At 40.1% G+C, this 25,906-nt stretch overlaps 1 protein-coding gene across 4 annotated transcripts in view; it reads left to right on the top strand.

The window, feature by feature from the left end:
* CREB5 (cAMP responsive element binding protein 5) overlaps positions 1 to 25,906 on the top strand; it is a 263,971-nt gene that overhangs the window by 40,651 nt on the left and 197,414 nt on the right. For 3 of the 4 annotated variants that reach the window (XR_011322443.1, XM_069772560.1, XM_069772567.1), the window contains 4 exons: positions 2,235 to 2,306; positions 5,429 to 5,522; positions 8,497 to 8,535; positions 14,562 to 14,683. Coding sequence is in view for 3 of the 4 variants with exons in the window: in XM_069772560.1 (XP_069628661.1) it covers positions 2,235 to 2,306; positions 5,429 to 5,522; positions 8,497 to 8,535; positions 14,562 to 14,683 (327 nt within the window). In the remaining variant the exon portion in view is untranslated. The remainder of the gene's footprint in view (positions 1 to 2,234; positions 2,307 to 5,428; positions 5,523 to 8,496; positions 8,536 to 14,561; positions 14,684 to 25,906) is intronic. The other variant, XM_069772575.1, reaches the window with a different exon arrangement.

Here is a 25,906-nt window from a genome sequence, read left to right as displayed (position 1 = left end):
CTGCTATTGAAAATGCAGTTGTCGCTCTCCCCCGAGGAGGGGAGAAAGGGGTAACAGAAACCTTTGGCAGTGCTTCAGTTGCAGGAGTAATTGAGATATCACATAAAGCCTTTCATTATCCACACGTAGCTTTTTTTTTCTTTTCTTTTTCTTATGCTTTTTCTTTTTCTTTTCTTTTCTTTCTTTCTTTCTGTGAAAAGGTCTTCAGGAAAGACAACATCCCAGGGTCACATCCCATAAATAGAGGTGGATTTAAAAATTGAACTTAGCTGGAGGTTTTGTTTTTGCGGGGGTTGGTTTGTTTAGTCAGTTATCTCTCCGCTGCTTGTTTCTTTCAGACAGGATAATGTAATTCAGAGCATTTTTATTGCTTCACCTCTGAAGAGCTTGTCTATGCACAGTCTGGAACTGAAATAACTGAAATTAGAAGTAATTTAACACCTTTAGTTATTTTAGTATAAGCCTTTATGTGAAAATACTCTTTTCATTTCTTATTATGAGTATCCTATTTCAGTTTAACGTAGCTTTAAGTTAAATCAAAACAGGATATGAATAATCTTAAAGGAGTGAATTAGGTACAATTTTAGTTATTTCAGTTCTAGCGTTGTGTAGATGGATAGGTTAGTCCTGAGTTAGGGTCTTTCTTGACACCTGATTGTATTTGGTGCAATAAATCACTTGTCTCAGGCCAGATGTTGGTAGAGATGTCCACATCAAGAAAAGCATTTGATGGTAATTATCACCTTTCGGGGGTAGTGTCCTTGTGGAGGTTAAAGGGCAAATAAAAAGAGAAATTCTTCACTTCTGGATGCTGCTTGTGGGAGTCAGTGGAGTCAGGCAAAGGGTGCTTTGCTGACTTTTTTTTCTTTTTTTTTAGGTCACAAGTAGGAAAATATCCCATCAGGCTAATGCTGTCCACCAGAATGAATTTTAATTAAAAAGAAAAAGTTACTATCCAAAAGTTTGGGTTAATTTTTGAGAACTTAGGGCACTGAAAATAATTGCTTTATGTACAGGTCTAGCTGATGTTCAGGTTAATGGTGTATTTATTGCTTGCAGAGGATGGTAGCAACTCTTCTGAAAATAAAGCTTTTGTAACAAGTGGAAGTGTGGTAAAGATATTCCTCATAATAGGAAGCAATGAATTGTAGTTTTAAAAAGTGACAACAGGGTTGAGTAATTTTAGCACTTGTCCTGCAGATTTTTGTAGTTTTAAAATCAAATTCTCCTTCTCCACCAAGATATTTCTCTTTGCTTTATGAGAAAAGTTAAAGAAACACAACTCAGTTATTTGTCTAAGCAGCACTGCAGTGAGGCTGATTTTTAAGGGATTTGAGGCATAATATAAGCAGAAGTCATATGCTGTGCTTTAAGGTGCGTCAGCTACTATATTCCAGCTTGTAATGCCAGTTGTACCAACAGGCTCAAAACATTTCCAAAAGGAGTGGCTTATTTATTTTACCCCCTAGAATGTTACTAAAAAATTATTTTTGTTGATGTTGGTCAGGGACACTGCTGTAATATTGACCCAAATTCAGCTGCATTACTGCATTCTGAGGGCGAATGTTTCCTCCTCCAGTTTTATTTGAGACCTGGGAGCTCTTCCCCTGGTGTTAGTTCAAGGTTACAGGACTGGAACTGCTATGGGGAAGCTGCAGTTTTAGGCAAAACTTCACTTCTCGAGCTCCTGAGGATCTAGTTGACCTTTTAAAAGATGGGTATGCACAATTATCTTGTATGTATAGAGAGCATGTATGTAATGTATTTAAGTTATTAATAGCAAATAGTATGGATTAAGAACTTCAAAAAGTGGGTTCTTTCTCAGAAGTAACCTAAACGTCTGGTTTTAATGTTGTTCAGCAGGAACTGAAGAAGGAAAGGTAAAAACCCTTAATTCGAGATATTTCTGAGAAGACACGGTCTTATCTAATAACAACACTGAACATATGCTTTTTTCCGAGGCAGATTTCTGCTGTGAAAGCTTAATGTTTTTTTTTTTCTTCCTTCAAAGTAAATATGTTCTCAGGAAGGAGTAATAAGAACTGAGACTGCAGGGAGCCTGCTGAATATTAGCAAATTTAGTACTCTGAGGATAAAACTTTGTTCTGGTCTGTTTGGGGAGTTTGAAATAAAAGCACAAACTGTGACGATTGTATGTTGCATGTATGTGTGAAGTTTAGAACGTATATATTCATAGGTTCCCTTTCTTTCCCCCTCCCCCTTTTAACATGTAGATTTATGAGGAATCAAAGATGAACTTGGAGCAGGAGAGGCCTTTTGTCTGCAGTGCCCCAGGCTGCTCACAGGTGAGTGGAGTCAGCGGTGATATTAATTGAGTCCTCAGCACTAGCTCTGGCTTGTATAATGCCTCCTGATATATTAACACATGTCTAATAATAATATGTGTTGGGTTGTGTTTTTTTTTTTTTAAGTCCCCTCAATTCCCTCCTTACCCCACAACATGTTATTACAAAATATTTAAAGCAAATACAACAGCCAGTCAAAAGTGAGTTGGTAAAAGTGCTTCTCAAGCTGCTTCTGTGCCTTCCCTCATCCCCAAGCCTAATGTTTCAAGCCAGGTATTGCAATTTCCTTTAGTGGCTAGCAAGAGAGGACACACTAGGTAGGACACCTTCATCTGTCTTCTGCTTAGATGTATGATGGAATATATTATGTTTCCTATTGGATGTGGTAACCCTTCTGATTTTTTTTTTTTAATACCCAAATACAATATCTTATTATCTTTTTTTTTTTTTTAAATCTTTGACACATCTTCCTACTAAATATTCTCTATAGAAAATGCAGCCTGTAGATAAATTCTGCCCCAGGATGTACATTTGGGGTTCCTGTTGACTGGTGATCTGCCATGTGTCTCTGAAGGTATAATCTGACCTGTAACATTAGATGTTTAATGATCTTAAAAAGCCTGAAGTGACAAGGTTTTTACCTGCTGAGATTTTGAATTGGGATTTATGTGGTTTTTTGATGATTTTGCAGTGATGAGGGAAGTTCCATGTGTGGCACTTCCAACCCTAATTTGGTTTAGTGACAAGAGTTTGTGAGTGAAATCTTCAGGCAAGGGCACCTTTTGGGCTTTTGCCACAGGCTTCCTGTATGCATCTGTTCTAAGGGACTTAGTTTACCCATTTCCCAGAGTCTTCTTGTCTTAGGGAGGGTAATATTTCCCTGCTTTAACGGTATGTTAGGAGTTTTCAGCTGACTAATATTTTAACAATCCTTTAGGTTCTTCTGGTGGAGCAATGGGTGACTATTACTGGAGTGCAGTTGTTGATTTTGCCAAGAGCTGACATAAGGAGAGGGAGAAGTCTGAGGTCCGGTTAACAACTGGCTGAGCAGCTTGAAACTGGCTGTTTCACTGAGTGGGAGCCTTTCTACAGGTGTCAGAGTGCATCTTTTAGATTGTCCCTCTGATCGAGGTTTTGTCACTTCAGACCTCCACATGCAGAGTTAAACTTTCACCATTCTGTCACAGAGGTAGAATAAAAGTATCTGAGTTTTATAGTCAAATTTTATTTACCTTTTTGTTGAATCTTAAACCCAACTTCCACTCAAATCAGTGGACTTGAGTGTTTTCATGTCAGCTATTAATTAATTTCCTCAGTAGGGAAGCTGATCCAAACGAGCTCATTTAGGTGTTCAGAGAGCAGGTTTGGTTGTATGCTGTTACAATTTGGAAAGACAAGCAATGTAGTTGTGACTTCATCTTAGAAAACATTTAATTTCCCATTTCAAACCATGACCTCCGTTTATTGTAAATGAGGACTTGACAGAAGTGCATAGTGTAGCGCCACTATCCAGCTAAGCTGTCTGGGGACTGGCTTCCCTATCAGCCAGTGCGGATGCGTATTGAGGGCTGAGGGAGTTGACTTTCTGCACAAGGAAGAAAGTAGACTTAACAAAAAAGACAGAGAAGTCTGAACTGGAGGAATAGCTTCTCCTCAGTTGCCCCATGCCCTCTTTAAGCTGGCTGATTTCACCCTGAAGACAGAACGTGGCATCCATGAAGGAAAATCCATTTCCACAAGAACAAAACGTGGTTTTTTTCCCTCACAATTTCATTGAGCACGGTCTTTCACATATTCCCTTTGTTCTTAACATAAATTTCTAGTGCTGCATTTCTTCCAGATGAGTAAGCAATGAACCAGGATTTCACAGTGAGGAAAAGGTCTTTGGGTGGTTTTTTTGTTGGCTTTTTTTTTGTTTGTTTTTCCAGAGAATTCATTCCCATTATTTATGCTGCTTTGTCTATGGGCTTAGAGAGATTCTCAGGTGTAACAGACTGCAACTATTTATACTATAGCCACAAGCAAAGTCACTTAGCCAAGAATATACTCTGTTGAAAGCATTAAGTCACTTTAACTCTGTTGTTGCCAGGTTTTTTTACAGTCTCCTATGTACCTGTTGCTTTAAAAAGCTGCCTTTAAAATTTATTCTTTTTTTCCTCAAGCCCTGGTGATACAACTTTTGGCCTTTGCTAGTCCTGAAATAACCCTGTTAAAACTATTGCAGTAGTTTGTAGCAAAGGTCTGTGTATGCACCTTCTGGTGAAGGAAACTTAACAGAACCAGTCTGCTCTTAGAGCCCAAGTGTGCAAGTGCTTGAACATTTATTCAAGCTTGGATCTTCTTTGTCTTGTTCAAAAGAAGCTTTGTTGTACAAGTCTGTTATCAGACTGTAAAACAGACTTAGCGCACTGATTAGTTTCTTACAAAGCACATCTCTACACCTTCTCTGCTTGAGAAAGGAAAATAATTTAATTTAGTATCATAAAGGGTCATAAATAGTTGTTATATACTGAGCACCATTGCATTGCCACTTTGAATCAAGTCAAAGTATCAGAGGTTTCCAAAAGTAAAGATGCATTTTGCCTGAATACTTTTGGGTAGGGAAGGGCTGGCTTATTTGATTATTTTTATTGCTGTTCAGCAGATATAGGTTGCAGAAAGACACAAAAGCAGAAAAATCCAGTAAAGTGATTTAAGAGATGCCACATTATTTTGTGTTTGCCGTGGGCTAAGAGCATACACAACAGCAGTTATCGCAGATCCTCAGGCACGTGGTGACTTGTGAGGCTGCGGTAGCTGGAGCGGGTGTCTGAGACCCTTAGAATCCAAAACTTGGTGCAACTTTTTCAAGCAAATGCATGACACCTTGCAGTTTGCAACCGCAGAGAGCACTACAGCAAATACGTTTCTAAGTAGAGTACAGCTATTTGTTAGTCATACTTACTTGCATTTTCAAATATTCTGTTTCCTGTGCCATTTGGACACGTTTCTAGCTGGATACATTTCTTCCTCTCTCTCATTTTTGAAATTCTGTCCAATGCCAAAAGTTTATTAGAGAATTAAATTCTGCTTTTTTTTTTTTCTCCTCTCTTCCTCTCTCTCTCTCTGTGTTTGCCTGACAGCGTTTTCCAACAGAGGATCATCTGATGATTCACAGGCACAAACATGAAATGACTTTGAAGTTTCCTTCAATAAAAACAGATAATATGTTATCAGGTAAGAAGACACGAATTCAAGAGTCAAGATAACTATTCAGATGATGTTGAAAGCATGACTCCTACTGGAAAGCTACTGGCAAAATACCTCCAAGATTGGTTTTAAAAGCCCCAGCTCCGATTAAATAACAGGTAGAGATGGAATAAGCTAGAATGCATATCTTTGGACAAAAAGACAGCTGCCATTCTTATGCCTTCCCACAGGTTTGGCATGAGAGGGAGGGAAATTGCTGAACCTCAGCCATGCTGGCAGCTCTATTGCTGACTCCCGTGTCAACATGCTAGTGAAATATAGGCACTTAAGCACATGCCACCTGGGAGCCCAGCAGTGAGCATGTTAATGAAGTGCATTTGTACTGTTCCTATAAGACTCACTATTTTAAGTTTGACAGGCTCACTTCAGCAACTGTAACAGACCACATCATATGAGCCACCTTTATGGTGGCTCACTGTAAATAGCTGTAACCAGAAAGGTAAACCAGTAAGTAATATCCAGTACGCTTTCCCCCTAAAGGTAACCATCTCTCTCTGCACTTCCCCAATCATACACAGAGGTGATCTGGTACTATGTGCAATTACATCCTTTAGTTTCTTATGTAGTTTTTTTCTTACATAGTGTTTTCATACTCTTGTCTGAGTAACCACACATCAAGGTGGCTTGCTGGCATTCAGTGAGTGCCGGGTAAAGTCAAGCCAGACTTAATCTTATGGCTTCTCCTCTCCTATTCCCTTTCCTATTGTGTATTCCTTGGGCTATAGTAATGGATTATTAAGAATCGTATCTGTAGGATTTTTCAGGTTTCAAAGTAATTGTAGGAAAAAACTATGATGCAAATGTGTGTGTGTATGTTAACCAGTGTTTGATACTTGTCTTTTCAAATGGGCTTCTTCAAGGTAAATTTTGCCATTTTAGGTGCAAATATATCATGATTAAAGGGTTGCCAGCAGACTACCTCTTTTATGGAAAACTGTTTCTATTTTTTATGAAAAATTATAATTGGGAAGCAATTGCTTGCAAATCAGACAGACCTTGTCCCAGATAGATAGAATTTATTTTCCTCTTGCACTCGAAAATGCCATAGTGGACCAAGTTTAGAAAGGAACAGTACACAGCACGTTGAAGAGTAGGGCTTGTAAAGTGCCTGTATGCCAGCTATGCCCGCAGAATCCTGTGTTTGCAAGCACGAGTGAGAAAATGCTGCTTTTGCACTTGGCTGTGTCCTCTGGCAGTGAAACTGCTCGAAGACATCTGTGCTGTGGGTACATTCACCCTGTGAAAGTGCTGGCTTTTGTTACAACTTTTGTGTTTGGCAAGACTTTTGCTCGAGGGCAGTTTCTAAGGACTATATTCTGTCACCAGGAGTCCCCTGAGCAGTGTAGCTCTGTTTGTTTGGTAACTTCTATGATTTAGTTGTCCTGCTCCTTCCAATGGGTTGCTTTCCCAGGCAAAAAGCCTTGACTGGCTTCCACCACTACCACCAATAATGTGGTCCCTAGACCTGCAATTAGCCAACTAGGTATATAGAAATGCAGAATTTCATGGCCAGAAAGGCTCCAAGATTGCTTCTGAGGGATGTATTCTTCGTGCTTTGTGCATGACGATCCTCTGTAGTAATGAAGGAGTAAAAAGCTGCATGTGTTCTCAAAGACTGTGGCTAATGTGTCTGACTGTAATGGCCTGGCAACCTGGTGCTGCTGGGTATTGATTTTTCTTTTTGTGTTCGTTTGGTGGATTTGCTTGGCATTTTGCAATCCTTAGTTTGGAAGCATCATAGATCATCTACTCTCTGCAGGGAGACATTGAAAAATAGTTGTTTCATTACCCACCTAAACCCTGGGGAAATCTAAATACCTTAAAGTTTAAGATGTTTTATTCTTAGATTTCATAATGAAAAATTAATGATATATGGGGAAAAGAGTCAGACTTCTTAGACATTTGTCTTCATGTCTTCCTTCTTGTTTTCTGCATTTTTGCTTATCTGACTTTTTTTAAAAATTGTTTCTATCATCAGTAGGTTCAAAGAATTGCAGCAGCAGTTGCCCTGTAATAAACCAGGTGCAGTGTTAGTGTATGGTGGGGGTTTTTTCCTCTTTTTATTAATCTGCCTAGAAGTCAGATTTTCTCCCTTTTTCCAGTATGTTGTATACTATCTTTTAATTTGTTGTATTTGATCCATTCATTATCAGTAATTAGTCATGCAAAATAGTGGGCTGTATGCTTTCAGGTAGCCATTAGAATTATCTACTCTGTTTCCAGAGACAGCTAATCCCCAGTCTGGGGTCAGTATAATATCAGTAATATTTAACACATGCTAAGCATGTCTTCTATAAATTATTATTGGAGGTAGGCACTAGAACTGAGGGGCTGTTGGTCTTGTACCAATACAACATCTTAGAAACTGAGCAAAATATGACTTGGGAAGTAGGAACTTGTTTCTTGTGTGAAATCTGTGCTGAGGTCTGACATATCAATTTTAAGTGAGAGGTATAGTTATGCTATATGTAAAATTATATGTTGTTATGTAGGTGGGGTCAGTGTTTAATAAACAAGGTTCTGTGACCTGATTGAAACTATTTGTGCTATGCTGGTTTATCAGGTATGTCTAGCCAAAAGCTTCCTTGTTATCAGCTAGCTCCACTACATTTTCTTCCATTTTTCATGCTGGCTGAAGAAGAATAAGTTTTATTAAATCTGGTGACTCTTGAATTAATTCAGAAACTCCAGGTACATACATACACTAAATAGCTTTCTGTTCTCTGACTGTATGAATGGAAGGGAAGTCTGCTAGAGGCATTTCATTAAAATGGAAGTGATTCTTTTGTTGGATAATTTGACATTACAATCTTTTGCCTGTCTTTTAAAATTAATGTTATTTGTTCCTTTTTGTATATGTATTTTATTTTTGTTTGTTAGAAAGTCTTGTTATGAGTATGGATAGAGAGTCATTGATGGTTTCTATTTCCATCTTTCCTAGCCAAAAAAGAGCTGTTTGAGATAACACAGAATATCTTGTGTAAGTTTTGCATGCTAGTCATCATTGCAGGAAACTTTGTAGTTAGGTTGACTGAAATAGATATCCCTTTGCCATTGTGCTAACTAACATTGCTTTGCTTTGAAACTCTGTAGTTTGTTGCGTGTCAAAGCTTTTTTGTTTTAACACTAAAATATTAATGTCCATGGGACAGATTGTTCCCTCCAGGTAAGTACTAAAACCCATGTGGAACTGAACTTTGGGAGCTGGGGACACTGAAATTCCTGTGGTATCAAATTCAGGAAGGGAAGGAATGATACTTTACCATTGTTGGAGGGGGGAAGTCCTTCCAAAAGTGCTGCTAGCAGATGCAGGAGAGGTCAGGGTTTTCTATATAGAAACCTTGTTTCTTCCCAGTTCTATTTACTGAAATCCAATCCTCTGGATTTTTGGTAGTAAAGCCCACTGTGGAGATAGAAACAGTCTTCTCCAGATGAAAAAGTGTATGTGCTAAAGGTAGTGCAAATGTATTCCTTTTCCCAGGTAATGCCTGTGTCACTGAGGTAACTTATGGCATCTGTGGTTGGCTTAATTTTTTTCTCCTTGTGGTTTACACAAGGAGGTTTATCTAGGCATGAATTTTGTGGAGTGGAAAATGATTGGATGTAAGGAAAAATACTTTTGTGTGATTTCTTGTTTGCTTCTGTGCCCTTTGCTTTACCAAATAATGAAATGAGAACTCTTCTAAAATTCAACTGCTCAGGTTCTGAGTGACCAGAAGAGATTACAGATGTGTTGTACCCAGTATACGTACCCCATCAGAAAGCCCAACCAGCACTTTAAACAGTGCATCTTTAAGCAGTAAAGTTCTTGGGAGCCCTTGTCTGTGAGCCCCTGGGTGAGGGCAGTTCCACCAGGTATGACTGGGTACACCTCTTCCCCCTCTTCTCTTCTGTCACCTGCTTGAGGTTTCATCACCTTGAGCTTCTTGGTGCATTTGGGAAGTACCCTGCCAGATTAATGAAGAAGGCTTCTTGAATTTCTCAGGACATTCCTCTTTCCTTGTGGCTGCTTGATGGGCAGTCTTTCAAATTTCAATGCTAGCCCTATTACTCTGACTTTGTTATCATTGTGTGAAAGTATAACATGGGTAAGTGTATAACTTCAACAGAGCCCACAGCTGAACAAGCCAAATACCTGTTATTATTGCACATCAGACTAAACATTTTTTTTTTAATTTTTAAAGAAAGATGAGGAATCAAGTTACGCACTTTGGAGCTGTGCTGTTAGTATCTCTTACTGAATCAGATTTTTTTTTTTTTTTTGTCCCCCAAATGGAAGCTTGTTTCACATAACTGTCCTTTGGTTCTTCAGTTTTTTTTCTTAACTGGTATGATGCTTTAAAGTTTTCATTTGTGCTTTAAGGCATGAAACTCTAGGATCCAAGGTAGTTTTACAAAATGCATTCAAATGAACTCTCTATATAGCAAGCTACTGTGGCATTTCCTGGGCTGTTGTTTTGAAAGCAATATATTGAGACTGAGTGTCCTTTCTGAGACTATTATTTCAGTAATTACACCCCCCCAACCAACCAACAACAACAACAAAATTTGCATAGCCAAACATAATGAATATATAATGAGATCTCTTTACTGAAGACTTCAAATTTCCCATTGCCTTATAGCATATATTTTTCAATTAGTCTGGAGAATCAGGCATCACTTCAGACACTGAGGACAGGTTTTCAAAATGATCAGCAGCAAGAATTTATTCAGTATATCAGGTTCTGGTCATAATCTGATTGCTGAATGCTTCTGAAATCATCTCCTGTAAGATACAATAGGTGGACTTGGGATCTGCACAGGTGAGACCATCTGATCTTGCTCTGGGGCTTTTATGTTGTCCACTTACATTTTTGAGGTTTATTTAAACTTAGTGTTCTTGCAGCCTTTCTGGCCATGACTGTGTCATCAGAGAGGCTGATTATTCGCCTAAGTAATAGGCTGGACAAAATATTTATTGCCTAGTTTGAAGCCTGACAGGTTCTGTGTTCAACCTGGTGGTGAAGGTGAGAGAGAAATAACTTCCTAAGTAATTGTCAGATGACACGGTTCACCTGTGAAGTGACAGTTGGCTAGAAGTAGGTGCCTCAAAGCATAGTAAAGTAGTTCTGGTAGCAGTCAGGGATGGAAAGATTTTACATGCTGAACAATGGGACTGGGTTGGGATGGCTGGTCAGTGTAATAACCAGATAGCTAGGGTTAACCCAGACAGACCTGCATCCCAAGCTGCCCGGTTCAAAATGCAGCTTGGGCCATTAAAGCCCTGGGTTGTGTGGCTAACCGCGTGCATGCTGACAGCTTCCTACAGTAATGGGTGTCCTCAGCAGGAACGCTGAGAGTGGTAATAGCTCTTTCTGAGTTCTGGCCCAGATGGGTCTGGCACATCCAGTTGCTGAAGTACAACAAATCAGAGCCCTGTTCTCAGTGAGCCTGCAATAGTTGTGGGCGCTGGTGATAGCAACAAAAGGTTTGTTTGTACCAACAGGGAGCAGTGAGGTCAGGCACAAGCTGTTGGAACTATTAATGCATTTTTAAGTGCTGAGAATTAGGAATATTTTATTAATTCTGGTGGACCTGAATGTCTAACTTATGCTAGGGTCTCCTTTGTGATACTGTTCCCAGTTAAAACACAAAGCCTTGCCTAATCTAGGTAAAAGAATTACTGTGGTGTTGAGAGGAATATCTTCTACTAGTTTGCCCACCTCCTAAGGGAGAACTGGTGTTCTGCAGAGGCAAAATAGTTGGTTGCCTCGGGAGCAAAGAAAGCCCACTGGACTTGGTAGCCCTAAAGTCCTGAAACCAGCAAATGCAGTGTGTGTGCAATGTAACTACTATACTATGTAAAGTCTCAACGTTTTAAATTCTGGGTCTTTTTCACTTCTACTCTCATACAAACACAGAGGTTTCATGGACTTCTGGTTTCTGTGAATGTTGAAGGATGAAGTATTACAAGGTAGAAGGGCAGCTCTTGTTTTACATCTGGCTGTGCTGGCTTCCAGAAGGTCTGTGGATGGAGTTTAGACTGGGTGGTTGGTGGTGTTCCCTCCCTGATTGGGAGGAGAGGTGGGCTGTCTGTTTTAACAAAATCTTGTTGCGAATTCCTGCCAGTCTGATTTCTGGATCGTAGAAACTACAGGAACCATATGGGGAGACTGAGGTAGTCATTAAGATCACCATGTCAATATGTAGGTGCTGTAAATAGTGTCATTGATCTATCAGTTTTGATGCTTTTAGATAATAAAGTAGTTAATTGGAAAGATCAGCTGTAGGCAACACATTTGATTGTCTCAGACTGCTTGTGGTGCAGAAGATACACTTTCAGCATGTGCAGAGAAAAGCCAATGAGGCCTTTGTGCACTTGAAGTCACATTCTTGCTCTGGGTTGCTTGTTTTCACTGTTAAAATGGATTTACTTCACTGAGATAATTTTTTTTTGTCTGTCTAACGTTCTTGGAATAGATGCTGAACAGATTGGGAACTTCAGCTGCACGTGCCTGATCACCACCTTGTTACCCATTAAGTCTCCCCTAACCCAATGTAGCCTGTTGTAGTAATGCCTGACTTCTGGATCAGATGTGTACCTTGATGGAAAGTAACAAGATCTCATCTATGTTAGTGTATTCTCTTCTGCCCTGCCCCCTTGCCCCTGGGCTCAAGCAACTCTGAAAAAAAGCTTAGGATTTTTTATTTTAGTGAAAGTGGTGCCATCAACTTCTTTATGAAACCCTAGTTTCTCATCTTGGTTGTGAAATTGATACCTTGCTTATTTGGTATGGATATACTACTTCTGAAAATAAAACATTTCCTGTATTTGCCTCACATTCAAATACTAATATGCCCTTTATGTCCAGGAAGGCTTGGCAATGATTATCTTTGTTTCTCTACAAAGCAATTGTGTTGTTCACTAAAGCAATATTTAATCCTTTTTGGAAATAAAAATCTGTTTTTCCTGCTTTTTAGTGCACTTCATCTCCAGTACAAACTCCAGTCCAAGGGCCAAAGACAACCCTGGTGTAAATCTACTGAGTTCAGTGAGCTTACCCTAGAGATTAGTTTCGCACTACTTATTTAGGATATGGACCTGTAAAGTGCTGAATGTCCTCAGCTCCCATCAATGTCAGCACCTCGTTGACTCAGCTCCTTATGCTGAGTTCTTGCAAGATTCTTGGGAAGTCTTATGTTTCTGACTCTGGTAATATGGTAGTTAGCTGTGAAAACTAATAGATAAATATGTGTGCATTCCCAAACACTTAAGTTTTGTTTCCTTTAAGCTCACAAGTAGGATGCTCAAGCCAAAAGAAATGAAACAGAATTTTAACATTAAGGACTTGCTTTTTATGTTACATCAGTATGTTCCATCAGAAATATAAATGCAAACAAGTGTGTTTGCCCTTGGACTACTTGAAAAGGTCAAACCTGTAGGGCCACACCTGATACAGGCGGAAATTGGGTCAGCTGGCTTTATAATGGAGGAGGCTGATCCTCCCCCTTAGTTTCCAAGTGAAAACTGCATTTCTTTTTGTATGTATTGCTTTTATGCTGCCTTTTGTTTAGGGGTTGCTGTGTGTTTCTATGCTGATCATGTAAAGTACATTGTGTCTGGTAACTGTTCCCTCTAAGGAGGACATATTAGAACTTGACCCAGCTCAGCTAGGTGCAAGAAACCAAATTTTTCCTCCAGAACTCGCTGAAGTAGGAAGCTTTATTCTGAGGTCAGAATTGGTCCAATATGGGCAACTGGGATTAGCATGACAGAGCTTTCATTCTTTAAAGAATGAATTTCCAACAATAGGGTAGTTGTCAATGACTATGCAGAAGATTATTTTTGAAGAGAGCGAGTCCTGTCTTTCCATAAAATTAGGTACAAAGCAGCCTGAGCTGGAATGGGGGCTTGGGAAGGAGGAACTAACATGCAAGACAGGATTCTTTTTTTTTTTTTTTTTTTAAATGTGTGTAAATCTGATAGGATCATACAGACTCTCCCCTGCTTTTGCTAATATAGTTCTGTATTGTAATTTTGAGGGGGAGGTGGGGAAGCTGAGGGGGAATAGTGAAGAACTTGCCTTCAGAATGAAATGGAGGTGCCTCAGAGCTGACCTTTGAGGAGTCCTTGGTTCCCAACTTTGGGCTTGATTTTTCACTTCCTGAAGAAGGACTAGCCAAGGTCATCACTAAAACTACAGTCCACAGGGCAATTTAGCTTGTCTGTCTTGCAGGTTTTTGAAAAGGCAGCTGAAAACCTTGTACCTTCTTGAGTCCCTCCTGCCTATGGCATTAAAGAGAATCCTGTCCTTCCCTGAATAATTTCTGAGAGGGCAAAAAATTCCTAGAGATGAAGGCATGCATTAAAAATCTTTTGACTCCAAATCTCATGGTTTATATGTATTATCAACACTTTTCAGTATAAAACACAGAAGGACGCTTCTTTGTGGTCAAAGTTTAACATTCCATAGCTTTTCTAAATGTCCTTTCACTCCTTCTTCAAAAAGTGTGTTAGAAGCAGAACTTTTTCTCACTGTGGCTAACTTCATGTGTTTTGTTTTGCAAAGTATGTGTATGTTTGAGGTGGTTTTCAAGCACCTGAAGGCGTTCACTCGGGCATGTCTGCAGCAGTTACCAGTGTGCTGTGGTGTAAATGTGCATTATGATATGCACTGTGCATTGTTTTGCATGCACCTATTATCGGAGGGTTATAGACAGTTATAATGACCCTTTGCACATGTTAAGGATGTGGACTTGTGTTATGCACCCTGTGAAAACGTGGCCTGTTGCCTTTCTGGTTGGATGATGACTGCCGCCTGTTTTTGGGCACTGTTGGCAAGCATTGGCTGTTTGCGGTGCAGTGTCGAAATTCAGTGCTGTGTGGTTTGTTTTTAAAGATGGTGTGGTAGGGGTGGAAAGGCATGGAGAGGTTAGCTAGAACCTCTCTTTTCCTGGAAGACTATTTACAGTCTCTCTCTCCTTTTAATATTAAATACGAATGATCATTTCTTGTTATATTCTCAGATCAGACTCCTACACCAACTCGCTTTCTGAAGAACTGTGAGGAAGTGGGCCTCTTCAACGACATCGATTGCTCCCTAGAGCACGAGTTTAGGAAGGCACAAGAAGAAGAGAACAACAAAAGGGTGAGTGTGAGCACCCTGAACCCTTCCTCCCCAAAACGTTAAAGGATGCTGTGTGAAAGCAGATAGTACCTGGTAGTAACCTTTTGGTTAGAAACTAGGTGGCACTGTAAGTTGTGACATGTTTTTTAAAGTATTGAAACAGCTGACAAAAAAAACCCCAAACCAACAAAACCCCAGCATTAAATTTCCAAAAGTGTGTAACTGTGTTTGCCAGGGTTTGATTCCAAGTCTCTGCTTTTAAGTAAACTATAATACAAACCACACACCTCTTGAGGGAGAGGCTTGGGAAAAGTATATAATCTTTGAAGTAAGGATTGCAAACTTGCTCAAATACATTACAGGGAAATGCAGGTTATGAGGAGGTATTTACTTTACACACACACACACACACACACAAAGTTTTCCTCCTTCTTCTGCAATACGATGGGCCCCTGGATTTATTTGTCATCGTTACCAGCTTTATCGTGTTTCTGTATTTCTCATGAAGTATTCATGTTGAAGGGGGAAACTTTGACTTGTAATACCTAGTAGATAACATAGCCCATTTCCAATTAGTATTCTTTTAGTCTCAGTATTTGTAAGTTTTGGTTGAATTATATAGGCCACCTTGTATGGGGTTAAGCATACTCCTATGCCCAAAGATTGTTACAGTGTTTCGAGGGATCCTAAAGAGATTTTAAAATTTTCAAGGAACTGTAAAAGATCTTAATGCACTACAGAGGCCAGCAAGAGGTAATGCATGAAATTTTAACTTTTCAAATAAGCATCCAAAGTTCTGGTTGCTTTTGAGAATTAAAACACCCAAGTAATGTGGGGCTTCCTACAGGAGCATATTGCTCCCTGCAGCCCTCCAACAACCTGCCCAGTGCCTCCCCTTCACAATGTTCCCTTTTGTGCCTCTGTTTTCCCCTCTCCCATTTCTGCAGCTCTTGGAAATTCTTAGGTAATGTGGCCCCTACCATAGGAGTTCCCCAGTTATTGAACACTGTGTTATTTGGCTTAGTACTCACAGTGATCTCTATTTGTCTAATTTGAAGTTAACCAGCACCATAGACTAAAAGTAGGAAAAGGTGGCCACGAAGCAGCTACAGTGCTAAAGCCAGAGGGCACTTCTCCTTAGCTTGCCTCAGCATTATTTTGCCTTTCAAAGTGTCTGTGCCTCCAATTGCAAGGGCTTCCTCTATAGGTACTCTTTCTTATGGCTGCTGTATTGCGTCATTTGCTTTGCCTGTGGGTGATTGCCGTGCAACTCAAAATTCATACATGCGAGACATATGTGTGCTGCTGGGGCTTGTGAAATCTGGAGGTAGCAGCATTTAGGGATCTTGAGGTCTGCAACGTAAAAGCCCAAGAGGGCTTTTTGGAAAAAAGAGGTAAAGCTGATTGCTGAGATGCAGAACAGGAGACGAGGCTTGTAGAAAGAATGTGGAGAGGGAGTCTAGGAGGGGTTTGGGTTTGGCTTATAGGGAAGGTAGTCTGGCGATGGTTTATTTGTGGCTCATAAGGAAAGAGACTGGGACAGTTATAGAGGAGAGGGGCTGTGACATGATATGCTGAGCGAGGAAAAAGAGTGTCCAAATGTGAGAGAGTCCAAGTTTGGTCAAGGATTGGGAAAATAGCCTGGACTGACCCTCACAGCTTTGTGTGCAGGACGACTGTGAGGAAACAGCCATGTAATGAGATGAATGTGTCTAATTTTAGATTGAACTTCTTAATACTTTGTTTCTTATGTGCTGCAGAGGGGAGACTTGGCTGAAATCAAGAAGAACATTTCTGTACATTCCTACTTCTTTGTGAATCAGAGGATTCCTAAGAGGTTCTTTCTGTGTGGTGTTTATTTTGCAGGACTAGGAGATGAGGAGAAATCCACTGATGCGGACTTCTGTGCAGTTAGCCACAGATTGCAATGCTTGATGTTGCAGAGTCAATTTCAGCTCACAAGGGGTAGTTGCACAATCTGATTAAAACCTAGACAAGGGCATCTGGTTACATGATAATACCAGTTGTTTAACAGCCTCTGGATGTCTTATTCTACCCTCCTCCTACCAAACCCTGCAGCTGCCATTGGTGATATCCAGGGAGCAGTGATGGTTTGGCGGGGGGGGAGGAGGAAATAATTAAAAAAAAAAAAAAAGGCAAAAAAATAAAAAGAAAAGAAAGCAGAAGTCCCACTAACTAGCTAACCTGTAACATTTGCTCTGTGATTCCAATTAGTCTGCTGTATGTTCATTCTTACATTACCCAATGACTGTCAGATAGGAATCTGAAGCAGGCCCCAGTAGGGCTTTACGCAAATGCAGGAGACAAAGGCCACGACAGAACGGAACTCCTCTGGCTGCAGCTATCGCTAATGAAATGCTTCTAACAGCCTGTCCATGGAATATGACTGCAATGTAGTGTTGTCCTAATGGACCTACCAACACGTGGAGACTAGGACTAGCTGCATGGAAATCTTACTCATGGCTCAGAAAAGCCTTCCAAAAATATTTTTGGTCGTGTTAATTTCTCTGGACTCTGAAAGAAATAGTTTTGTTTATTTTAGTATATCACTGTGGCTTAGCACACAGCTTGACACTGAAATCTTGTAAGAGAAAAACACTTTGGTTTTTTTTTTCCTCCTTGAGGGTCGTCATTTGAAAACTCAAAGAATAAACTCCAATTAGCTGCATTCTTTCTTTTTTTTTCTTTTCCTTTTTTTTTTTTTCTTTTCTTCCCCCAGTCTTCTAGTGGGAGCCCATGGATAATCCATGAGAATTTGTTGTGATTAATCTGGTTATGCGGACTGGTGACATTCCAAATTAGTTGTGATGTGCTGAATACATGTTTTTAGGAATGCTGTGTGTACCCCTTTTTGGAAAGGTAGTATTGAGGGGAAAGTGCTTGCATTAATAGCCCAGCTGCTTATGCAGGAACAAATCTCGTACTATCTTTCTGCTATAGTTGCTCATGTGTAAAGTGGGAGTAGTGTCTCTGCTTCCCATGCTTGATAGGTCTTATGATTGTAAGCTCATCTGTCAAGGACTGTCTCTTAAAGTATACTTGGGCTAGCCTTTGCTTGGGGACTCAGTGGACTCAAGTAGTAATGAAGATGACCTCCAGGACCTGAACTGAAATGAGAAAAGTTACATTATAAATGGAAGTGAGATTGTCAATTTGTTTTGGCTCCTCTGTTGCCTATACCATCAAATATTAGCTGGAAGTCTCTGCCTGAGAAAGGCCTGCTCCTTAAATGCAAAGGATGCTCTAGATCAGCAATAAGCATATGAGAAAGATGCTCTTTGCATCCTCTTGATGGCACTCTTCCTGACAAAAGCGTCCTACCCATCCAATCCACCAACAAAATTTGCACAGGTAAAAGCATGCCAATACTATATATCCACTTGCAAAAGTGTAAATATTAAAGCTCTTAGGAGCTTGAGGCATGCAGCAATTGACAGCTCTGCCCCAGACAAAATTTGCAACCCAAATTAACAAGGGAGGTAATGCTGGCAGATCAGATGACCATCTTAGCCTACTAGCTGCAGGTTTTAGGTTTATACTGCTCAGAGCATTAAGTATCCAAAGTTTTTGTAATGAGTTGTACTTGCAAACACGTGACCTTTGCTGCTACTGGATAGGTCCTGCTGTCGCGTCTTGTTTTGAGCATTAAGGTTGGGTCTGAGGGAGTAATGTCAAAGATGGGAAGAGTCACAATCTGTTTCCGAACAACTAATTGGACCTGCTTGATTAAAATGCATCCTGTCTGACCTCCCTGCATGAAATGATAAAGAGTGGAAATATGCTCAGTGTAGCATGTAGAGTACTACATCAAGTAGTATTTAGAAATAGCGAGTTGAATATTTTCTACATGAGGGCATTTTTAAAGTCACATTCTGCTTATGCTAGAATTTGGATGCATCACTTCCTAAGGCTTATCCTGCAATTTTAAAATCTTCTAACCAGTGCTCAATGCTACAAGGTAATATGTAAACTACACAAATGAGGCAGGGAAACAGCTATTTTCAACTACACCTTGGTTTTAATGTGGGTTGTTCAATGTCAGTTCAGGAAGCTCATAGTCAGCAAGTCCTCTACATGGCTTAATATTCTTGTTTTAAGTAGACTATTCCACTGCAGGCACCTCACTGCTAGAAAAGTATCAGCCAATCGAAGTAGTCCAGTGAAGAAAAAAACCCAAACCAAACAAAAACCAATACAGGGCATTTGGTGGTTGAATAGGCTCAGTCTACAGAATTACTAAAAAGTCTGAATATTCAGTTTAGTTTTGTTAAGCAAGGGATGATGCTACAGTCTGATGCATATTTGAAAGGCATAAATGCGGTTTGTACCTTCTGTGTTCTCCTCCTACCTTGTATATACCAGGATAGATTTCTGTCTATCAGCATAAGAAGGTAGATAAAATGCACTTGTCTGATTTATGCCACCTCACTGTTTCCTGCTGAACTCAGTGACTGTCTGATCTCTAGAAGAGAATTCTTGCAAACATTTTCTGAATGTCATAGCTCTGTGTTGTTGCCTATGAGTATGGGGAGGGTGATCTAATTCAAGGCAAGCTGGAAATGATAGAATGTGTCTTTTGAGCAGGTGTAGTTTGGTAGAAAATATCACTTAATTTCCACACCTTGTTTAAAATTTATGCAATGTATACCAGGCCCACGGGTTTTTCCCTCTGTCTTCTGAAAAGTATGCAGACAGAAAAAACCTATGGCTTTTGCTTGACTTAAGTATTTTTTTAAAAGAAACCTCTTACATTGCAACACAGAGATAAAAAGTAAATATCAAATCAGTAGCCCTAAACTTGATGGAATAAGAATGTCTAATAAGCATTTCTTGTGTTGCACAAACTTGGTGGGGTTTGCTGGTGTTTTTCTTTTTTGGAGGGTTATTTTCGGTTAAGAACCAAACCAACCAACCAACCAGTGAACCAAAAAAGGGCCTGATCCTGCTTGCTCATGTCAATGGCGGGAGAAGCAGGCCTTAAGAGACATGCTAGTCATCTGCAGCAGATGCCACTTTGAAATCTTCTGACTTGTCCAGCAGGAGAAGCTGCAAGAGCTGTGTTGGTTCGATATCAGAAAACACTTCATATCTTCTTTTAATCTGGTCCATCATTCCATTAAAGGAGAAAGTTCACTCCTACCTTTAATTGTTGACAATACAGTAGCTGAAACTAGCAGTGCAGTAAATGGGACCCTTAGACAGGAAAGGATGATATGGTACCCATATATGAAAAGAAAAAATATCTGTATGTTCATAAAGCATGTTGTATAAATGTTGGTGTTTTAGAGGCCTATATTGTAATAATAATCAGCTATATAGTAATGTTGGCAATGCACTCTGTTAGTGAAAGACAAGAACAGGGATGAAGGGTTCATTATGGTGGTTGACCTGGCTGATGGACGACAAATTCAACACTGGCCATTTATGAAGAACAGCTACCCTTCCAAGGAGTGCACTCACCTGACTCTTTCCCCCTCACATGATTAATGTGCAGCACAGAGCCTTGTTTCAAGAATACATATACATTTTTTGTCCAGTTTTCTAGTAACACAGGACTGGAGACCTGCAGGTTCATTTCCCTTTAAGCATGGTCTTGTGGGAGGTGGTGTCAATGCTGCAGTGCACTGGTGTAGAACAGTATGACTTCTGAGTGTGTCCCCTGCCTCTACAGCAATCACGTTAGCTCCAGTTTTCCCTTGTGAATACTCTGAAACCCCAGGGGGGTCACTAAGAAGAATAGTGTGCTGTTAGACATTTCAGAGGCAAGTGCTCTGAAAGAGCTGAATTTCACTTGTGAAGTAATACAAACCAGCAAACTCATAAGCCTGTTCCTGAAGCACTTTTGACTCATTGACTGACAGTCTGTACAGCGGAAGAGAGCAAAGACCTATGTTTAAATGCATACTATTTTGATATTTTAAAATTATGTAATCATAAATACACATATATACATTCTCCCTGCATTTGTCTAAACACAATGTAAGAATGTCCATATTTTTTCAAGTCAGATGTCCCTCTGACTTCTTATTCTCCCATTGAGATTGAGTATCTTATATGGTGAGTATGTTATAGCAGATGCAAAATAAGAGTAGGAATGATTTATGTTAATATAGTGCTTAAGGGCCAGGGTAGTATTGTTGTAGGTATTGTAACAACTTCCAAGCTGTCACTTTATCAATCAGTTAAGCTGTTGTCAAGGTGATAACTCAAAACTCTTAAGTTCAAAGTCCAAAATATCACCCCACATTCAAAGACTTCAGTATAATAGTTCCTATACTCTGAATATAAGATCTGTATGTTCACAGCATAGCATTTCTTCTGGGTGACACATTGAAGTACTGTAAAGATACATTATAACTGTATCAGAGTTTTTCCAATGGGTTATTCTGAGTTTTCATATGCATTGATTGCATCGGCTTATTGACCTGCTTTTATCAGGGCTCACTGTTGATTTATAAAACACCCTTTTTCTTAATAATTAACTTTTGCAGCATTCCTATGGAGAAGGGAAATGCTTTGTCTCCTGTTTTCTAAGGAAAAACAGATTCCAGAGGATGTTGTTTTCCAAAGCTCCCTCAAAGTGAGACACCAAGCTCCTGAAGGAATTGCAGACATGGAGTGAGAATTGCAGGGGAGCTGGGTCCTCTCCACTGTTCTGCCAAGCAAGCGGCTTTCTGTCTCCTTTGGTTCCTAAATATCTTTAGCAGTGTGGCCCCAAAAGATTGATAGACACCTTCAAAGGCATTTTGGTGCCTTGCTCTCACTGAAATAAAGCAGGAGCAAATCAGTGAGCTACCATAAAGGATCTGGGCTCAAGTGACGTGCTGAAAATTGCACAGGAAGTCTGTGGCAGAGCCTCGGATTGATTCCATATCTCTTCGATCTCAGCATAGGGCATCCCACAAACCATGTGTGTTAAAGATTTATCAGCTGTTGTTCAGTGTTGCTAAAGACAGGAAGAACGCTCTCCTCTCTCCAGATGGGTAGGCTTGCTGAATTTTAACTGCTTTTCTTAACTTGCAGAGCTTTCATGGTAGACATGTGGTGGTACGTTATATTTTTTATGGCAATTCTGCAGTTGGCATTTCAGTCCCCTAACTTTGTGAGTCCTGTTTCGAGCATGTATCTATGTCGAGGCACTTATTCCAGGCACTTAGTTACCACACTGAACTGTGTTACAAAAGGGACACTTTCTGCGTAAGGGTAGAGAAAAGCTGTCAAGACAAAAGAGTTCATAACATGACCTTGCAGAAATGTTCAGCAGAATAGGCTTTAACTTAGGCTCATTGCTGCCAGTACAACATCTTATCTTTTGTGGGCAGGCAGGTCTGTCTTCTCTTCTTCTGTAGCAACAGACTGTGTTTGAATGGATTTATGGATTTAGGTCCTCATACTCTGAGAGAAGACCTGAATGTTTTTCCAGCAGTAAGTGCCTATATCATGCAGAAAGGCAATTCTTGAGGGCATACGTTTTTGATTGAGCTAAACCTCCCTAACTATAATCCTTCCATGTTCTTCTGAATTCCAGCTGATGAATCATCCTGCAGAGCTCAGTCAGGACAGTCCACTTTCCTTCTGCTTCTTATTGTCTCTGTCCCAAAGAAGTTGACTCACCCTCTTGTAATGTTTGGGTTTTTGTTGTGTTTTGTATATTTTGGCTACCCCTAAAAAAGGAGGCCTGCCTGATTTCATTCTGACATTTCTTTCACAACAACACGGCATAGTTGTGCATTTTGCCTTGGTCTTCCTATGAATGTTTTTAATGGCACAGCTTTCTTGTTACCAGTTCAGATTTCAGCAGCATGGACTGGATGGCACGTAATGAAGGGATAAACCTTCCCTGTAGTGGCATTTTTATAAGTCTATCTCTTAGTTAAAGCCCCTAAGTCTTGGCAATCTCTTTAGAGCATACGCTCTGCTATTAAACACGACCTCTTTGCTCCCCAGAGTGGACTGCAGCCTATATCGTTGGGTAGGTAATAAGATACTGCTGATATATTTCAGAGCAAGGTGCACTTTTACTTTATTTATGAAGATAGACATGCTGGTCGAGGGCTTAATCACAGCTGATAAATCACTTTAAGAAAGCCTATTAGAACCATATGCTGATTCTTTGTATTAATATGGTGTGTCTGTTTCTAGTCTAATAAGGCAGGATCTCTTCCCCCTCTCCCTTCCCCCTGCCTGGTGTGCGAACTATTTATCTGTTTAAGTGATATCGCTTGCTTGGGGGCATTTTCCTCTTTAAGAGGTATCATTAATAAAGCAAGGTGAATAGAAGAGAGGGGGATTCTCTCTCTTCAGAGCGAGCGAAGCTGCCTGGTTTTGGTCACCTTTGTTGAGATGGAATTCCAGAGCAAAGGTCCAAAAGCCGAGATGAGGAAACCTATCGGTTAAAGACTGGAGGACCACGGCATGGCCTTCACGGCAGCATAAGGTTGTCATTTTGGCCCAGGTGGTTACAATCCCAGAGCCCGAGAGCCGTGAGGGGGTGGGTGCGCTGACATTTTGGTTACCTCACCTTTCCCTCACTCGGAGAGGGCTGCTGCAGGAACAGGTTCCACGGCCATCTAATGAGATCCACATTGGTGAAGTTATTCCGTGCCAAGTCCTATTTATCATTAATTGGTGGGTTCGCTTGCAGAGCTTTCCTATTATTTGCTGATTATACCCCTACACGTTTTATTATCTTGCCAAAATTCAAATGCTAATAATTTCTTGATTTATTGTTTGTTTATAACTCTGTCTACTGCCTAAATGGACGTAGTTAGAAGATTTCAAAACAGCAACAGCTCTTATGCTGACTGGGTTTCTTTCACATTTTGCACATGGCAGTCGTCTATTTATAAACCTCCGTGGGGACTCCTAAACCTTTATAGTTGGGTTCCTCCCACCACTTCAGCCCCTTTTCTCCCTTGCTCCCCCAAGGCAAGTCTTGTTTTTTTGGCATAAAGACAATGATGGTGATTGTTATGTGGAGAAAATGTCCACAAGCTATGAACCATGAGTAAGGATTTTTAATTTGTACCTCAAGCAAAATAAATTGGAAATTAGAGACATCCAGGAGAGCAAGAGTATTTTCACCACAAGGCAGGAGATCCTGATCTGAGTTGCTGGTATTCTTTAGTCTTACAAAATGCGAAACTGAAAAACTGAAAACTCTCTTTACACCAGTTGTGTGCATTCTCTAACACGACCTGTTTCCAGTACTGTACAAAATTACCGTATTTCTAAAAGCCCCCAAACTTGACTGTGAAATCTGAGGTACTTCAGAGTAACAAAAGGAATAGTGGAGAAAAGAAAGAAGCCAGAAGAACTGAGCACATGCCATGGCAGTTAATGAATGCTACAGTTGGACGTATAGCCTCATACATCTCTGGCGTAATTCCATTGACTTTAATGGAATTTAAATTTTTAGCCTATTACAACTAGGCAAAGATCTGGAGAGAGAAAAGCCTTTGCTCAGAGATTAGAAAAAAACCCTGTAGTCTTGAAGTGATCTGAAGTATCTGGGTACTTGCTGATGTCCTGATAATATGTAAAAATAGGGCCTTTTAAAAACCATACTAGGGAGCAAAAAAATGTACATTTTAACTGTTTCCTTATTCTAGTTTCTCCCTCATGCTTCTCTACTGAAGTTGCCAAGTCTACTCTTATCAAATAAATATCAGCTTGCTTTCTTCCCTGAAATGTGAGTAAACTGTGTGTGGCTCTGTCTGGTCCCTGGGAAGGCAACAGACATCGGTTCGCCCTGTGAATGGACATGTCAAAGTGCAGGTCTGCCAGCCAGTCTGGGGCTGGGTGGGGAGAGACACAGGGAGAATGAACTCAGTGTTACAAACAGTCTCTTTTGAATTTCTACAACCTATTAGTCACAGCAAGCTGCCCTTATTGATTTTGGTAAGAGAGGTCACTTTTAATCCTCTAAAGTGGAGAGAGCTGCATGCACTCTCCATAGCATGACATTAAAATTGACACAGCTCTGCATCAGTTCTATGAAAATGCCCTAAACCTAGATGGATTATTGCCTCGCCTTTCAATGGATACAAGCTGCTAACCAGAGCACGCTGACCTAGATTAGGTGTAAAAGCTTTAAAATACTTGATAAGGAAAGCAGAGCCAAAAGAACCTAGAAAATATGTGAGCACGCTAAAAAAGCTGCCCCTGCAGAAATAGGCCTTTAGTCTTAAGAAACTTTATTTTCTCCTTTTCTAAAAATTAAAAAGTCAACACAGAGGAGTTGACATTATCATATAAAAGAACAAACAAAAGCTGACCTTAGTCTATGATTATGAGGAAAGCTTTATTCTGGCTGATGGCCCTTGCTAGTTTTGTTTGTGTTCCTTAGAGAACTAAATCTTTGAATACAATTAGAATAGTCCGACTCAAATCTTAAGTGTGCGTCAAAATAAACAGCAGAGGTGAACTCTCAGCAGTTTTCTTTTCATCTTTGTTATCCTTGCCCTGACCCGTTTTTCCTGCCTAATGATCATTTGTGGCATACTATTATTAAGAGAAATCTTCTTGATGGAAAAATGTGCTTAATGGGGATAGGAAAATTGTGAGCCTGGAGAAGGTGGGGTTTTATTTCCTTTCTTTGGAATTCCAGAAGATGACTACTGCCCTTTTTGATTTTATGCTACTTTTTATTTGGAAATTTGTTTTCGGAAGGTTTCTCTGATTTTTCTGTGAGTCTCAGTAAAAATGTACAATGTAGTGTTTAGGGAAATGTGTTGGCTTGTCATGTAAGCCTTGTGTTCTCCCTTTTCATTAGTTGTAACTTGCTCCAGTGTTTCTTATTAAAGGTTAGAAATTCCCTTTCTAAATAAAAGACATCTGCAAAAGGAACTGCAGTAAAAAAAACATTAAGGTACAACGTTAAACTCTTGTGTAGTCTGTAAGTGTAATGCATGTGATGGTGGTGGTTCTTGACTTCTGTGCCACAGCACCTTTCAATAAGCTAAAAGTACTCTACGGTTGTTAGTTGAGTAGGTCCCTGAGCTCCTTCTCAACAGAGAGTAAAGTATGTTTGTGTCTGTGTGGGCAGCGTGGCTTCCCCTCCTACACTGAGAGATATTTGCTCTTCCTCCCCTTCCTCCCTCACCTGAGGTGAGGGGTTGTATTTTCTCCCTGTTTGTGGACTTCTCAAGTCACAGGGGAATTCAAAGGAGGCACAGAAAGGGAGCTGGCTTTTGGCTTCATCACTGTCACTGAGAAATGACA

This window comes from Haliaeetus albicilla, chromosome 2 (assembly GCF_947461875.1).
Source record: "Haliaeetus albicilla chromosome 2, bHalAlb1.1, whole genome shotgun sequence".
Lineage (NCBI taxonomy): Eukaryota > Metazoa > Chordata > Aves > Accipitriformes > Accipitridae > Haliaeetus > Haliaeetus albicilla.
The sequence above is the reverse complement of the archived record's forward strand: the minus strand, read 5'-3'. Positions and strand labels throughout refer to the sequence as shown.